Below are 16920 nucleotides of genomic sequence, written 5' to 3' on the forward strand. Positions count from 1 at the left end.
AGCAGCCAAGCACCATTTCTGTCTACTATCACATCTCCATTATAGACTAAATGAATGAATGAACTCAGGTTTTTCCTATGATGTTGATGGTTGGTACTCGGAGGAAAATGGAAAGCAATCCAGTTGTCTTCACGACAGCAGCACAGACAATACTACCACTTGGAAATGCTGGGGGGGAGGTTTTTTTAGCCAATCTCACTCATTTTTACATTTTAAAACACTGACAGATTCCCATATTCATCAAAATCAAGAAAGCACCCTAAGGTAACTTCTTTTAATGTTGTTTATGCTAGTTGCAAGTAGTTTCTTTACAGGCCACTCTGATACTGTGCTTAAGAGAGAGACTGCATCTCCGCTCACTGTCATGTTCTTAACCGTCATCCTTTGTTTTACCACTCTGTGCTCTCGTTATGTGCCAGGGTGACTCACAAACACACACACACACACCACACTTAGCCACACATTCATACACACCTCATTTTCCCATCAGTGTAATTCACCAAAGTGTGAGTCTGCACAGACCTGCGTGTCTTCAAAAGTGTCTGTGCATGTGGGTTTTGTGCATGCATAAGTATGTGTGTGAGAAGGGCCAGCTTATGATAAGCAATGCAGCTGGTTGGAATGCACTGAAAGGCCTGATGGGAGTGCGTGGGTGCCTCTAGCATGGCTCCCAGGTACAGATTAGAGGGGGAAGAGTGAGATTGGAGGAGGCCTGGAGAATGTGTGTGGGAGAGGGAGAACAAGAGTGGAGGAGAGAGATAAAGAGGAGAAAGCATGGAGGAAGGGGAGGAGGAGAGGAAGCATGTGGGAAGCCTGTTGTGAATAGTGGCGTTTTCAGAGATATATCCAGGAAATGTACAGTTATTTTATACTGACAGAGAAGATCAGAGATAAAGTTGTGGAAAAAAAGACACTTTTGTTAACATTGTATTGCATTAGAAAGCAGAAGCCAATAAAATATTTGTACAAGGCTGGCTGTAAATTGCTTTCAGGCTACAGATGAATGGTTCTGCTTGTAAAAGGGTCAAATATCACTGCTAACAGTTGGCATCCAACAGGTTGATTTTAATTGTTCAGGTCTGTGGTTGGAGAAGGTGTGTGTTTGGACTAACCTGTTGAAATGCCCCTGAGCAAAGCCCTGAAACTATTTCTCCTGACTCACTGAATAAAAGTAGCAGCTGAGGGTGTGCATGATGAAGATGTAATGAAAGAGACTGGTCACAGGCACCATTTGCTTTCTTGAGAGCAGATACTGAAATTACTTTTTACCTGCCATGATTTGTTGCATCTTTGCAGCAACCCAGTCTGAGTCTTTAAATGGAAAACCACTGTTTGCAAATGTTCATCCTCTCTGCTGCTGTTACTCCATTGATTTTTTTGATTTTTTTTTCTGTTACTGCATTTCATTTGTTTAATGTTGTTTAAAGTTTCTCAGTTCGAGGACACACACAGTCACCTGCACAAAATGTTCCAAGTTGTTTTTCAAAATGCAGAAAGGGGAACTCAGTTCTGTCATTTGAATAACAGATCTTAGTTCATCTATCTTTCCACTGTCTCACTGTGCGCTCTTTCCATCGACATTCAAATATTGCTATTTAAGCAACCACACTCCATGTCTTCTGCTTTGTTATTTTCAAGTGACCCAAAGTATCTTGTCTTTGTCTAAATGAAAATGTCAACAAGCCGTATCTTAAGAACATTGAAGAGAGCTGCATTTATAAGTGAACGTTGTGTATGGCTGCAGAATTCTTATTCAAGTTTAAAGTGGAACAACGTATGTCTGGCATTGACATAACTTCCTTTTTGTTGTAGCTTGAGGGTTTCATGACACAAAAATGTTAACACAGTTAAATGAATGAATTGTTGACTTTATGTCAAATTGCTTTTAATTACACACTGAATCAAGGAATGTATGTTGAGCTTTGGAATGAGTAAATGATTATGAATAAGCTAAATAAGGAGACTAATCCTCGTGATGTTTTTCTTCTTCAGATCTTGCTGTTCCCCATCCAAGAGCCGTCACAGGCGGGTCGTTTCTCTGTGTCGCTGAGCGGAGAGCTGACCATCATGGACGTCCAAGTAGAAGACTCTGGCTTTTACATCTGCCAGGCCATCAGTGTAGCCGGCAGCATCCTGACTAAAGCCCTGCTGGAGGTGGAAAGTGGTGAGTGTAAACACACCAACAGGCAGACAGGGTGTGTGAGTACAGTAGCCTGTGACTGGAGGAGCAATAAACAGCGATCACATTAAAAATACAGTGATTGTTTGCTGCAATATTTATAGAGAGTAAAAAACTGCTTGACTGCTTTAATATTTCCTCTCTGTGGTTCATACCTAGTGTGGTTGGTACTTGGCTTTTGGCGTCCACTCTTAAAATTCTCACATATCTTGTATATCCGCCTTTATTGGATTCCGAGTTTGGTCCAAATATAGAACTGTATTTAACCAGGAGAAGAGCCTCATTGAGATTAAGAATCTCTTCACCTCCATCACTCACGAGAGTCAGATCACGGGATAATTTGTGTTTATTGCTAGCGCGGGTGTTTATTCGGCCCAAACAGCCAGATTACTTAACTGTTCATTAGCCGTAAGATAGCGAGCAATGGCAGGATCCTAAGGTGTGTGTGTGTGTGTGTTTGAATTCAGTTTAGCCTCTCCATGAACTCAGCACTCACCAGAGACAGTTTCCTCTCCTATTTTTCCCACCTCCTCTGTAAGTTCATAAAATAAAGTACATTTTCCCTCCAGTTAGCAGTCAGCATAAAGTACATAAATCTGGTTTTTAAATCCCAAAAGTTAAAAGTAATCCCTGAGCTGTCCTCTCATCAGTAAGCAGCTCTGGATCAGAGCAGAATCTGATCATGGATGTTTATTCCTCCAGAAGGTCTGGCTCTGCACCCTCTGCACTCTCTTCTGACGTGAATTCACGTCTATTCGCATCTTTGCATTGACTTTGTATTAGGGGTGTAAAGATCCACCAATATGAATCAGGAATTGTTTTTTAACATTAGAGATGTGCTGGCTCTGAATCAATATATAAATGTACTATGAATTCAATGATGGCCCGATTTTAAAGTTAATAACCGGTTGACTGAGGCTTAGCTTAGCTGCTAATTCTCAAGGATGTTACATTAAACCTGGACTAAGTGTTTAAGGTGAAGCCCCATTCATTCCTATGAAGGATACTCGGTAGCGCATTGAGCCAAAATGTCTTGACTTCCCTAGCTATAAAATTACCCTGATCTTCTGCATTGTGGACTTTTGGCTTCAAAGCCTGACGCTCTTTCTGTGGATTTGCTAACTCTGCACAATGTCTCCACATCTTGTTTAGGGTTAAAGTTCAGAGCAAGACAGTCGTGTTACTTTTACTAGAGTTACGTTAGCGCCATGCTCCGTTGCTATAGGATCCATGCTTGTGAGGGATAAACAAAAACAACATGTCCGACAGCGCTGACACAGGCCCCAGAGGGTGCCGCTCAGCCTTGCTTCCAATCTGGCATGGTAGCCAGTAGCGGTATTGCAGTGAAAAATTGCACAATCAAGGTCAATTTATGACTCTTTCTATTATGAATTTGTGATCCATGGAGGTTGTATATGTATAAAACTTCAACATCCAATAAGCTGAGGAAAATGATTTAAAGATCTGTGACATCATCACAATGTAAAGTCTATGGTCCGAGCAGCAACTTGCGGGCGGGGCCAGCAGGGGAAACATTGATAACACTCACCTGGAGAGACGTGTGGGCAACATAGAGTTATTATGTGGATGCTAGTATGGCCTGCACGAGCAAGAAAACACAAACCAAAGGCACCAATATTAGACAGTTTCTCCTGCCGCAACTCTGCGAGGTCTGAGGTGATCATAAAGTAATAATTTCATCTTTCTCCTCCCTAACTGCCCAAGTGAGGCACCTGGGCCTGACCGCGTGAGACAGTTTATATTCACAATGTCAAAATGTATGTTAATGCAGCAAGTCTTTTTTGTTTGTGTCTATTGCAAAAGTATTTATCACAATCATGATTAGCAACAACCAGTGAATAGAAGACAATACTAATGTGGACATTAGTGACATTATTGTCATTGCTGCCCTTAGTGTGGTTTTAAAATGACATTTGTCTTCCATTTTTCCCCCATGCCATAAAATAACAAAAGTACTTGGGGATCCCTGGTCTTTTATGTATATCAGATATACTGATATACCTCATGAAAGTACTGTCACTTTAATAGAAATAGCTTATTTAAATTTATAATGGAAAATGAATGACCACATGAAACAATGTGAGGAACTGTAGGTTATTAGATTGCATTGTATCACATCATATCGCACCAAATCGTCCTTTATTAAAAATGTATCATGTCTGAATCGTTTCAGAGCCCCTGTATCTAGATGCGTATCAGATTGTCTTATCAGGAAGGAGTGCACACCCCTACTGTGTATGTCATCTAAAAAAGAAAGAGAAGAAAAATTCACTTTGTGTTCATTTCTACACAAAGATGTTTGAAAAATTGCATCTTTAAACTGCATTGAAGTGTAGTGTCTGACCTCTGTTTGGCAGATTATTGTCATTTTTTAGTAATGAACTAAAGGAAACATTGACATGGTAATTTTAGGCATTTGTGTGAGAGAAACATTTGTCTTTATCAGCTGAAAAATATCCTCAGCATTTGCTACTCATTAAGCCAAAGGAACATTTCGAAGCCTTTTCCCCTGTTAGCTGGATGAAGTGAAAAAAACAAAGAGACCAACAGTCAAGAAAATACACTGTGCATACATTTGAAGTTGTCCTCTTCAGTGGATAAGTAAACATATCAAAATAAAAACATATATTCCTAATCTAATCAACAACAATTTCTTAACTAATCTTTATACTTAACATTTTCAGCTTCATATGTGATTCATCATTTCACAATCTCACAATCTGCTGGTTTAACCTCCCCCAGCATGTGCACCATTATAAATTAGAAAACTCTTCAAATCCGTCTCAAATTAAAATATTCTTCCTCCAAATGAGCAAACAGCAGGAGTCCTTATCAGATGTAATCAAAAGGGACAACTGGTGATAGTTCTATGCAAATAACCCTGCTGCAGCATATGCTTCCCTCCCTGCCCCCTCCCATTCATGGAGTAAACAAGAATTTCGCTCAGCTCTAACAACACTAACTCCTTTGTTGACTTTCCCCATTTCAGTAAGCTTCAGTTAGCTGATAATATCAGAAATTTTCATAAGACAGAATTCCAATGCAGGTGAGCCCCACGTCTGTAGGCAAATGTCAGACGGTAGGAGGTGAGTGAAATGGTGGCGAGGGCTTTGTGAGCTCTAGCTGCCTGCACAGAGGGGGAAAAAGGGCAAAAAACAGGGGCTTCAAACAGTCTTCAGCTGCTGTCCACAACCATCTATGAATGTGCTGGAATATTTGGACTTGTCTAAACTAAGCATAACTCTGCTAGTTGGCAACACTCATACCACAGTGTTTACATTTAAGATTGAATTTACAGACATACAGACATACAGACATGGAGTGTAGCCATATATGTCCATGAGTTTCTTGGCGATGACTGTCTGTGGCTCCAACAAGTTCAGGAAGGCTGTGGACGCACAAAGGTCAAGTTAAAGAATGCTTACTCTTTAGGATATTTATTGCTGAATTTGGTTTATAAGCAGTAGCCTCAGATAGAGATTTACATATGTGTGTTTAAGGTTTAACTCTGATGTGAAGACAATACAAAAAAACAATACATACAGCATCTGTTTATTTATTTTTATATTTCCACAAGCTGATAAAAGATGTCATAAAAACCGTCTCATAGTTTCATTTCCCAAAGTTGAGTGCAAATTCACCCTCAGTGTTAGCATTCATTTATCTGGTACCAAAACATGTGTATCAATGTGTTTGTATCTGTTTTGTTTTTTAAATTATTATTATTTAAATGGTGAATATGCATAGACTGAATCATGTTGAAGTTATTATTAGTTTATTGAGTATATGTGAAAAGCAAAAGAGAATTTTATTTTGGTTATTATTGTATAAAACTGTGAAGGTATACTGTATAAGCCAGAACTACATGCATGTAGTAAAAAGGAAATGTTTGCTGTTTAAGTCTCTCAATTATTCACCAAGACTTCATTCCCAAATCATCTGTGGTCACTCGGAGGTAAAGTGTGTGTTTAAAAGACACCTTCAGATATGATAAATATTAAATACTGTATGCTTTGAGGTACTACTCAATATCCTGTCAAGTGGTCCATCACTCTGACAGCAGGTTACTGTATCAACACCGTCCTGCCAGAGAAAAATCTATGTCATTGATTTGCATGTTGAACTGGGGCAGGACCAGAGAGAGGTGGACTTGGGAGCCTCTGGGAGTGGATGCTCTTTCATAGTGACATTTTACATTTCACATGGCAGGACAGGCTGTGCTTTGACAGGCAAACATGGAAATTTGTAACCCAAAGAGCAAACAGTGACTTGTGTCCTTCTCTGTAAAAATGGCTTCCAGGGCGATGATAACAAACTGAAAAATGCCAGTAATTGAAAACCCTAAAAAACACATCAAGCATATAATAGTTTGGTCTGATAATTTAATATGTACGTTTTGAAGCCTACATGTTGTGTGCCACCAGTGTGTGAATGTGGGTGTGAGTGGATGAACGTCGACTTTATAAGCACAGTCCATTTACCATGTACATTTGACATGAGGTTGGTTTAGCGGGGAATATTTAACCTTGCCCTTAAAAGGGCAATGTGTAAGATATGGACAGAATTTTAGTTTAAAAACATGAACGAAATGAACAAACAATAACAACAGAATGTGAGTTGATGTTATATTTCAAAGATGTCTTGGAAATGTCTACTAAGTTAGCATGCTAACCAGCTAGCCAGCTAACCCTAACCCTAACCCTAACCCTGTCCACAAGAGGTGATAGTCTGATAGCTCCCCGTAGTTTTAAATGTAAAAGCAGCCAGTTTGCTACTTTATCTAATAATCACACAAGATAAGCTCACAAAATGTCAGGAAAGGGGATATTTTTACACCTATTTTACTGCTGAACAGAAATAAAACTGTTCACTGTCTGAGTTGCAGTTTCTCCCGCTAAGGAGAGAAACGGTGGGCTGGCTAGCTGGTTTGAAGGTCGGTTGGGTCAACGACCCACAAGTGGCCCTAACGACTCTGAAACTCAGAGCTCACACATGTCCTTAACAACTCTGTAAGGACACTCCCACACAGAGTTTAAAAGCCTGCAACTCCCCTCCAGTTAGTTAGAACTGAAGAAGCCTCTTGGACGAGAGGTGAAATGTGTTCAAGACACTGAAACAAGTCCAGTTGCCTACGATACAGCACCTAGAATTTCTCTCCTTAGCTGAATTAAAACTATAGTTTAACACAATTCATTCAAACTCAACATAAATGAAATAAAACTCACCAACACAGTCTCGGTTTGCCCGCTGCTGATGCCTCTCTATCTCGCTCCTCTGCCTCCAAGCCTCTCCTGTCCCCAGAGTCACAGTCCTGATCAGAGTCGCTGTAAATCATCTCCGTACTGTGTCCCCTGTCTTTAATACTGGCAACCTTCAGTCTTCAGGCGGTGCTCAGTCCCAGTCTGGTGTCCAGTGGGAGACGATGAGCCTGGTTGCCCAGGGTGACTCTCCCCGTCATCCGAGGTTGTGGTGTGGGTAGACTCCCATCAGCTAATTGGGCCACTTAGCTGTATGGCCAACTGAGCCACTTGCTAATGACAACTAGTCATAGATAGCTACAGCAAAGATTATAGTGAGCAGCAGTTACAGTCGCGGTTCTGCTCCAAATTCTGACTTCATTACTTCTGTAAATACTACCATGAAGTTGACTGTGAGAGTAATTGATCATCACATTTCAGTAGTTACTATTAGTTAGATGCTGAATATTTGTTGGCGTGCAGTGTACTATTGTGTCAAAAAGTGCGTTTTGGGTAACTTTTGAGTTTCTGTATTTCAGTGGAGAAAATATGGGCAAACAGCACTGTGCATACTGAAGCTCTACAGAGAATTCAATTTTGATCACAGCTGATTTTTGTCAGAATATAAAGGGCATAAGTTTTAAGTTAAAAAAGTAATCTGAATTGGTTCTCTGTTCCTATAGCGCCTTCGGACCGCGTCCCGCCCATCATCCGCCAGGGACCGGCCAATCACACATTAGCTCCTGGTTCCACCACTCAGTTACACTGCCACATCATGGGAAACCCCATCCCCAGCATCCAGTGGGAAAAAGACGGTCAGAGGATCCTGGGAAATGACGGTCGAATCAGCTTGATGGAAAACGGCACCTTCCAAATCACCAACCTGCAGGTACTTGAATAACAGACCTAAAGAAAAAACGACCTGTGAAGACTTGATTCATTTTAACATGATAAAACACAGAATGATAAACTTTTCATTTCCGCCTGTGTCAGTTTGCATTTAAATGAACAGCTTCTCTCTGATGACCTTCAACTTATTTATAACTGTTTCTCATTCCAGCGCACCACACCTTCCAGTGAACTCATTAAAATGCATTCTCGATCCACATGTATCACTATTTGCACATCAAACACGATGAAGTTCACGCAAGATAAACAAATTCCACGCGATAAAAGACCAGTTTTAATTACAGGGAAAGTATGAAGCACTTAAACAGAGGACATTTTTACGGTTGACTCAAATGACGAGTTTTTATGAGAGGAGGAGAGGTGGGGAATGTAGCAAAACCGCATCTGTGAGTCGTGATCACCATGATAATGAGCGTTCGAGGCCATTAGCAGTCGTTAGCACCGTCTTACTCCATGCTAATGAAATCCTTTCTGCCCAGAAATCCCTCCTGGGTATGAAGCAGCACCTGAGGTCACCGCAGCCTCTGCGAGACTCGAGGAGGCTCACACATTAATTGATTGTGGGTTCTCAATGATTAACGATCGCTGGGACTTGTAATTAAATCCTCAATACATCACTGCGAGTGAGGACTGGATGAACAAGAGAGAGAGAGCGAGAGAGAGAGAGAGAGAGAGAGAGAGAGAGAGAGATGGAGGAGCAGGAGGCTGAGTGAAAGGAGAGGATGGAAGGAGGAATAGTTGGGAGCCAGAAGCCTGAAGTACAATTTATGCGGCATTTATGTCATGTGGGAATAAAAAGGGAGTGACTTGACAGTTCAGAGCACCAACTTGGAAGCGCATGTGTTTTGGAACCCATTTTAAGCTGTCATACACCATGTAGAAGTTCTCTGTAGACTTTGGTTCCGTTTGATCAGATTCTGCACAGTGAGCAGACATGCCCTTAGTGATGGTGGGGTATTTGATTTTATTGTTTTACAGGAAGCAAATCAACACATTGTATTTATGGCTTTGGATGTCAGAGAGGAGATCACAGAATTACTTGTAGAGATCATTTATTTCATTTGAGATGTTGTTACGAACTCTTCAGTTTCTTGCTTGTCATTGATGTCAGAAATTGGACAGTGAAATATAGAATCAAGGCCCACAGTTACACTGAAACACTGCAGCTGTGTTGCAATCTCAGATAAACTCTCCATAGGCTGAAAAGATGGTAAGAAACAGGACGGAGGCTCTGTGAGGCTTCACAGTGGTGCCTTGAGCTAAATGCTCATCTGCTAACATGCTCACAATGACAATGCAAACATGCTGGTGTTCAGCAGGCGTAAGGTTTAGCATGTTCAACATCACGTTTTAGCATGTTAGCATATTAACAATTGCTTGTTGCTTGCTTGCTAATTAGCACTAAACCCTGAGTAAAGTTCAAGTTGGGAATGTCATTAGTTCACCAGGTATTTGGCTATAAACCAAAGTTGACCCGTTACCTGATAATACTTCTTTAACATTGCACTGGAGGCAATGTTAGTTGTAAGTGTTTCACCACTAGAAAGATGGCCTTGCATTAAAACTAGGCTGTCAATGCAGTAGAAAGATGCTAATATGTTTTAAATTGGTGCTACATGACCGGAGATAAGTGGGTTAATGTGATATTCACATTTGCTCAAAAGGTAGAAAACCTACAACAACCAGAATGCACTGGGCTGTGCCGGACCAATAAACACTCCTTCTGATGGGTGATGTACAGTGAGTTGGGTAGGGCTTGGTTTTAGCTCATTTTTTTTTTTTTTTTGATGATTCATTTTCGTCATCTGGCCACCAAAAGAGTGGGAAATGAAGTGATGTGTACCAAGTTTTTGTTCATGTTTTCCTTTAAGGAATCACCAAAGTGATTACAATTAATCTAAAGGTGAACACAAATATTTCTAGTTTCATGTAAATCCAGTTAATAGTAGTCGAGACATTTCACTGGAAACCACTAATGTCAACCTTCTGGTGGTGCTAGATGAAAACAAGGATCATCAGAGTCATCAGAATACACCATTTGGGTGTCATGAATGTCTTCTCGAAATTTGACGGCAATCCATCCAATAGTTGTTCATTTATTTAAGTCTGGACCAAAGTGGTGGATCAACCAAAGTTCTAAGAGCCATGCCACTATAGTGATTCCATATATGTTTGTGTTTTTGTTTTAAAAGATGATTCTGGAGTGTCACAACTTGGTAAATTACTTTCGTAGTTTTGGCCAATGTTTCTGTCAGTTATCATAATATTGAACACACTGAGTGCATTGCTGAGATCTGGGAATGTGGAGACAATGCTAAAGAGAAGTCCAATGGATCAAAAACCAGGAGCAGTCAGGCAGGCAGATTTTACACAGCTCTCTCTGGTTTGCAAACTTGTGGAAGACAAAAATAAAGATGAACAGTAAAAGACTACTCAGACTGTCTGTAGGAAGCATCCATTATGGTTTACAGATTTACATTCTCCTTCAGCTTCTGCCCAGTTGGACTTCTTTCTAGCAATGTACCCGTGGTTCAAGATCCCAGCAATAAACTTGGTGATTACAACTGGTGCCAGAGCTATGAAAATGAGACTCAAGCTGTAAAGCTGGAAAATTTCTTTCAACAGGGAGAGTTTATGTACAGTTATATCACTGCCATTATCAAATAAATGTGGATACAGCTGAAAAAGTAGATTTACTTTAGACACTTATTTCTCAGATATTGATTAAAAGATTAAAATATCTAATGTTATTAATCTGATCCGATAGTATGATCATTGTCCTGAATGACAGAAATGATGAGTGATGAAATAAGTTTAAAAAAAAAATCCCAAAACCTTTAAAGTAAAAGCCTTTTATTTTCCTTTATCAATTTGAAAATCTCTACGCGTGCAGTTATGCAAGCCCTGCTATGAATTAACTCCAAAAGAGAGCGGTAAACACATTAACCACAAAACATTGAGAACAATCTTTCTTTTTCATGATAGGAAAAAAAATGAAATCAGCATTCATAAAACCCATTTAACCCTGAAATAATCAGTATAAATAAGTCGATTTCATCTGGGCCCCTGGAGGGGGACAGATGGTCTGTTTGTTCCTCGTAGCCTGGCAAAGAGGAGATGCCATTACCCTGGGATCCCTGCCAGAAACACACACTATCGCTGTCCCACACTGGTGCCAAGACGTCCTGGACAGACGGGAAGTGTGTGTGTGTGGTGCTGGTGGGGGGGTTAAAGAGAGGTTTGTGCTGCCATTCTGCTAAACAGTTGATTTGGGCTTGGGGTAAGGGGTGTGTGGCGGGTATGATAGGTAGATAAAAAAGCAAGAGAGAGTGATGGTTTGGAAACAGAAGAACCCAAACAAAGCCCGGAGTGTGAGAAGGACCACATGCACAGAAGAAAACAGATTACTGCAAGTAATCAGGTTAAAGCAGGAAATCGAGTTCATGTGTTGACTTTAAATCCCAGCGTACACGTGTAATAGTCAGTAATCACATTTCATGTCTGCACTCTCCCAAAAAAGTGTGCGTGCTATTGTGCAGAGGGCTGGTACCCATGCTAACTGGGCAGGTGGTGGACAAACAATAGGAAAAACACACCAAAGTTCACCTCACTCTGTCTGACTGGCAGATGATTTCTGGGAAGTGCAGTGCAGAGATATCCCAAATGTCAAAGATGTAATCAAACTATTATAAATAAACAAATATTCTCTTTAAGTTTGGAGCTCCTCTCTCCTGCCTCCCGCCCTCCTGTTCCCTTCTTTTCCTTTCGCCTCATCCATTTTTCAGCAATCTGTTTTGCGCAGCGCCCAGAGCTGCCGGCCTTGATTAATAGTCAGGTGCCTCGGCTGTTTACCCCACCCGCCCTCCGAGCCGATTCCCCATCCACTGATCAAACGCCACCATCTGGGGGCCCGCTTTTCACCCCCTCAGACAGACACACCATCAGCCTGCCCACAGGTCAACTCAAGGTCAGGGCCTATTGAAAGAGAGGAGGAGCAGAGAGGGATGTTGTATAGGGTGGAGAGTCACCTGTCTCGTGTCCTGCAGGACGCTCTGACAAGCCACTTAGGCTTGAGTAATTCCTCTGTCAGCGTTACTGATGAGCCGGCCCAGATGCAGGAGAGGAGGAAGGCCGAGTACGTGCACGCCGCTCAGCGAGGCATTAGTCATGATAGGCTCTGCCGTGCACATCCTCTGCATAATGGATAAGGTTTTCAATGGGAATAATGTGGGCTGTGTTCGCTGAATAAGTGAATAAGGAGAGGCTGATTGTGTTTGCAGTGAATTGGGTCTGCATGTAAATTGATGAACTACAGAAGACTGAAACATCTTGTAGCAAAACAGATGAGAAACTAATTAAGATTCCCTGTAACACTCCCACACACACCTGTACACACACACACACACACACACACACACACACACACACAGTGTGTGAGAGTGCAACAGGACTATTTAGAGAGCCTGCCGCCCTCACAGGTGCAGCTAACATTACAATACAGACCCTTTGTCCACACTCAACTGTAAATGGAGCCGTGTTATTGACGCTCTTACTGTAATTGTGGATTTACACCAACTCTGGGTACATATTGTAAACAGACTAAGACTAATTTAGACTAGTCGCCCACCAGAACACATTGTGCTTCCTTAAGACCTCAGCAAATTGTTGAATGCATTCCACATAGAAATATTTGCAAAGCCATCAAAACCTGCATTGTTCACGTCTCTTGCTGTCTTTTTCTTCTTTGCTGGATGTTCTACTGGTATACTGCTACCTCTTACGATGCTTTAATACAGTAATATACCTTGAAGCTGTAGCCGCTCCTCTGACTGCTAGTCACAGCCATAAACCTGCCCGCTGCTTTTAAATGTCTTCTACACAAGACAAGTGCTCTTCAGTTAAAGACACACCTTGAAGCAGGTAGCCCTGTTGTAATGGAGATCTGAATCCCAGCTGTGCTGGGCTAATGTGCCAAGCCAATTCAAGGCTAGCCAAGCTAGCATATGTGGAAATGCTCTATCCAGCTGCATCTCTTTCACTGCCCTGTCCAACAGTCTGCCCAGTCTTCCTGTTCAGCTCCATAACTTACTGCACTGGTGTCTTGATTAAAAATTCAGCAGTATCATAAAACTCATTTGGTTTGAGTCTGCCCCTTAATCTTATTACAGTAACTTGATTATTTGGCTCAGTTCATTTATAAAAGACCGCCATGTTAAAATGTAATACTGGTTTAAATTAGAGGATTAATGAGAGGTTTAGATTATTATGATTTTTTTTCTAAATTTTAAATTAGTTTTAAAGTTTGGTGCAACAGTATTTAAACTTAAATCATGATTGAATCAGGTTTAGAAGTTGTTCCTGGTTGGTGCAGTCTGGCCTTAAGGTTTTAAAGTGAATGGTATTCAGTTACAGGTACTCAGTTTCTCACTGTAACTAAGTAAAAAGACAACCTGTTTACACTGGCACATGCATGCCCAGTGTACATGAATGGTCATGTGATATGCACTGTTTGCTGGTGTCAGGGAGTTAAGTGATACATAGGACTGCACAATATATTGTTTAAGCATCGATATGCAATGGGCATGCAAAATAGTCAATGCAATGTCAAGTTAGGCAAATCAACTCATCTCTTCTTTGTTCTCTGTGTTTTTGCAGCATTCAAGTTGAACATTAAGATTGAAGTACTTGATAAATATTAACAATGTTGTCACTTAGTTATCTTTCTGCCACTCAGTGGTTGGAACAATAGTGATGTCTGCCTGCTATGACACCATGTGCAAAGCCGCTATTGAGCTATTCAAGTTATGTGATGAAAATGTCACTATATTTTCATATTGCAATATATATCACAGGATCACTCTAGTGGTGTATATTGTTTTCAGGTATTGGTGAGATGATGAAATACAATTTAGTTTGGAGTAACAGATGAGTGTTAGTGTTAGATTAGAGCTTATCATGCAGTCACTTTATTGTCAACTGTAAACAGAAGAGATACAGCGTTCACGTCACATGTAATCTACCAGGAATGAGTGTTAGCATGTATCTGATTGGTTAACAAAGACTTGACACTGACACTGCGTTGTGTAGCAGCAAAGGTTGAGCCAAGTTGAGCTGTGCAACTTTTCGTCTGCACAGTTCATCTGAATGAGGGGGGTAGGATTCTTCACACAGTGCTGCTGTCTTTCTGAACGCCCTTTGAAAGTGAAAATGAAACAGAGAAAAAACACAGAAACAAAGAAAGAATCAAAGAAGACAAAAAGAATGACATGAAGCGATGGAGCTTAAGCAAAAGAAACATGTTCAGAGGCGAGTTGTTGCTACCTCAGCTTCACATTGACAGATTCCCCAGTGTAGAGACCCCCAACATCTCCCTCCGTTGTAAGCAATTTCACAGCCCGTCTAGCTTTTGGCTTGCCTCCCCAAAAAATGTAATAGCCAACATTCACATGTGCACACACACAGGCACATTTATCACACACCTCTTAATTACATCTGCTCATAGCCTGTCCAGAATGCTAAGTAGCTGTTGAGTATAAAGACTGGCTCCTCAGAAATTTCTCGACCGCTAGCTGGTCATTAAAATTCTGTCCTTTGATCCTTCCTTTAACTCTCCTCTTCTGCCGTGTAGCAATCAGATGAGGAACATAAAAGCCACCAGCTTGACTTTAACTGTGACTTCAAATGGGTCCACTGAGAATATATCATTTATGACTAAAACTGAAATAACTACAATTGACAGAATGTCCAAGGTAGAAACAGTTAATCAGAGCAGATGTTATATTAAGCTATGTTTAATGAAAATGCAAATATTCTTATGTATGTAATGATAATTGATGTTTTTGCTATTAAGAATAACGCTGAACTCATTTAAATAAACATACCCATCATTAGCATGCTGTATTTCACTTACAAATCTTGGCTAAATCTGATTAAATTTAAATATTATCATCAAGTTATACTTATGTGTATAAGAGGAAGATATATCGAATTCATGATGTCACCCCACATCCAAATCATGCAAATTATATCCGTTCACATTACCATGAGGCCCCATGTGCTTCTAAAGTTCACCTGCACGAGGACTAAAATTTTCATCTTTATGTTATTATATCTGTCCATGCATCAGTGGCTCTGTCTCTGTTGTCAGCAATACGTGCTTAGTTTCCATATTAGATGCTCATATGATGTCATCCGTGATGTTGTGCCTGCAGAGGTGAGACGTGTCTTCCATGACCTCACCATGATGCTATTACAAAGCAAGAAAGACGGAAAGACAAAGGGTGACGGCTGTTAACAGAGTAACAGATGCATTTTTTAAACCTATACGAGCTGTTTTACACCGATACTAAAAAGTCACTTTGATGTGAAAGTGGAAAGAGTCTTTGTGTGAAAAACAGCTCTCTGTTCTGCCAGCTTTTCATCCATGCCAACTTCCCTCTGCTCAGTATTCTGAGTACAAACATTCTGGTTTGAGAGATATGACATTTACTCTCAATCACTGGTAATGGGTACATTAACATAGTATCAGGGTCTCACTCACACACACACACACACGCACACACACACACACACACACACACGCACACACACACTGAACTAATGATACACTTTTTGCTGTTGCCAGGAAACGGACTCTGGGGTTTACACCTGCCTGGCTTCCAGCTCCAGTGGAGAGACCAGTTGGAGTGGAGTGCTCACAGTCAAAGGTAAATTTTCTCTGCGTGATTTAAATACATGCACGTGATGTGACAGGAGTGGCAACTAATAACAACAGAGATTTATAATTTAAAAAAACCTTTTCATCCTACTGAAAATTCAACTCGTTATTTCTGTATTAATTAATTAATTAATTAATTAAGTATTAATTTTGGTCACTTTGGAAAAGTGGCTATGTAACACTTTATATGTATCAATTAACAGTTATCACTTAAAAAAAAGTGTGACGGCAGATAATCAGCCAATGTCTGCGAGCGTGTATTAGTCATTAAATCATTCAGGTTCATAACCTGGGGTCGGGACCTCCAAGGGGGTTGTGGAGACAACCACTCCACATAAAATAACACATTTTAGACGGGGAATTAGTTTTAACATTACATTGCAGTACCAGTGATATGATTGAGTGTGAATGCGCATCAGTTCTGTACATGTGAAAACTAAAAAACCCTCTTTTTCCACTTGGGTCTGGGGTCACACCAACCTTATTTTTTTGGGGGGTCGCCACTCAAAAAGGTTAAGAACCACTGGCTTAAGTCCATGAATGTGATGCATGATGTTGGAAAGACACTTGTCTGAGGATAAATAAAGGTTAAAACATTTGTTTTTTAATGGTGAGATATCAGCAGCTGCTGCTGCAGCTCAAAGCAGACTGTCAGCTGAATCACAGTGCTTTGTGAGGCTGTGCTGTCTTAATTTTCTCCACAACGCATCAGGCTTTAGCACATAAAATATTTCAAGCTGTAGAGATTTCATTAGTGGTGTTAAATGAAGGAGTAACGACTTAACAAGCTGCTCTGATGACACCTTAGATTGTTATTTGACTATTAGTATTGTAATGGTTGGTTAAGATCTGATAGT

The 16920-nt window shown here is 40.6% G+C and overlaps 1 protein-coding gene across 1 annotated transcript in view; it reads left to right on the forward strand.

Moving 5' to 3' along the window:
* robo3 (roundabout, axon guidance receptor, homolog 3 (Drosophila)) overlaps window positions 1-16920 on the forward strand; it is a 93517-nt gene that overhangs the window by 56999 nt on the left and 19598 nt on the right. Inside the window, exons 8-10 of the mRNA XM_073480131.1 lie at window positions 1993-2164; window positions 8121-8326; window positions 15971-16052. Coding sequence (XP_073336232.1) covers window positions 1993-2164; window positions 8121-8326; window positions 15971-16052 — 460 coding nt within the window. The remainder of the gene's footprint in view (window positions 1-1992; window positions 2165-8120; window positions 8327-15970; window positions 16053-16920) is intronic.

The sequence above is a fragment of the Pagrus major genome, chromosome 13 (assembly GCF_040436345.1).
Source record: "Pagrus major chromosome 13, Pma_NU_1.0".
In the NCBI taxonomy this organism is placed as follows: domain Eukaryota; kingdom Metazoa; phylum Chordata; class Actinopteri; order Spariformes; family Sparidae; genus Pagrus; species Pagrus major.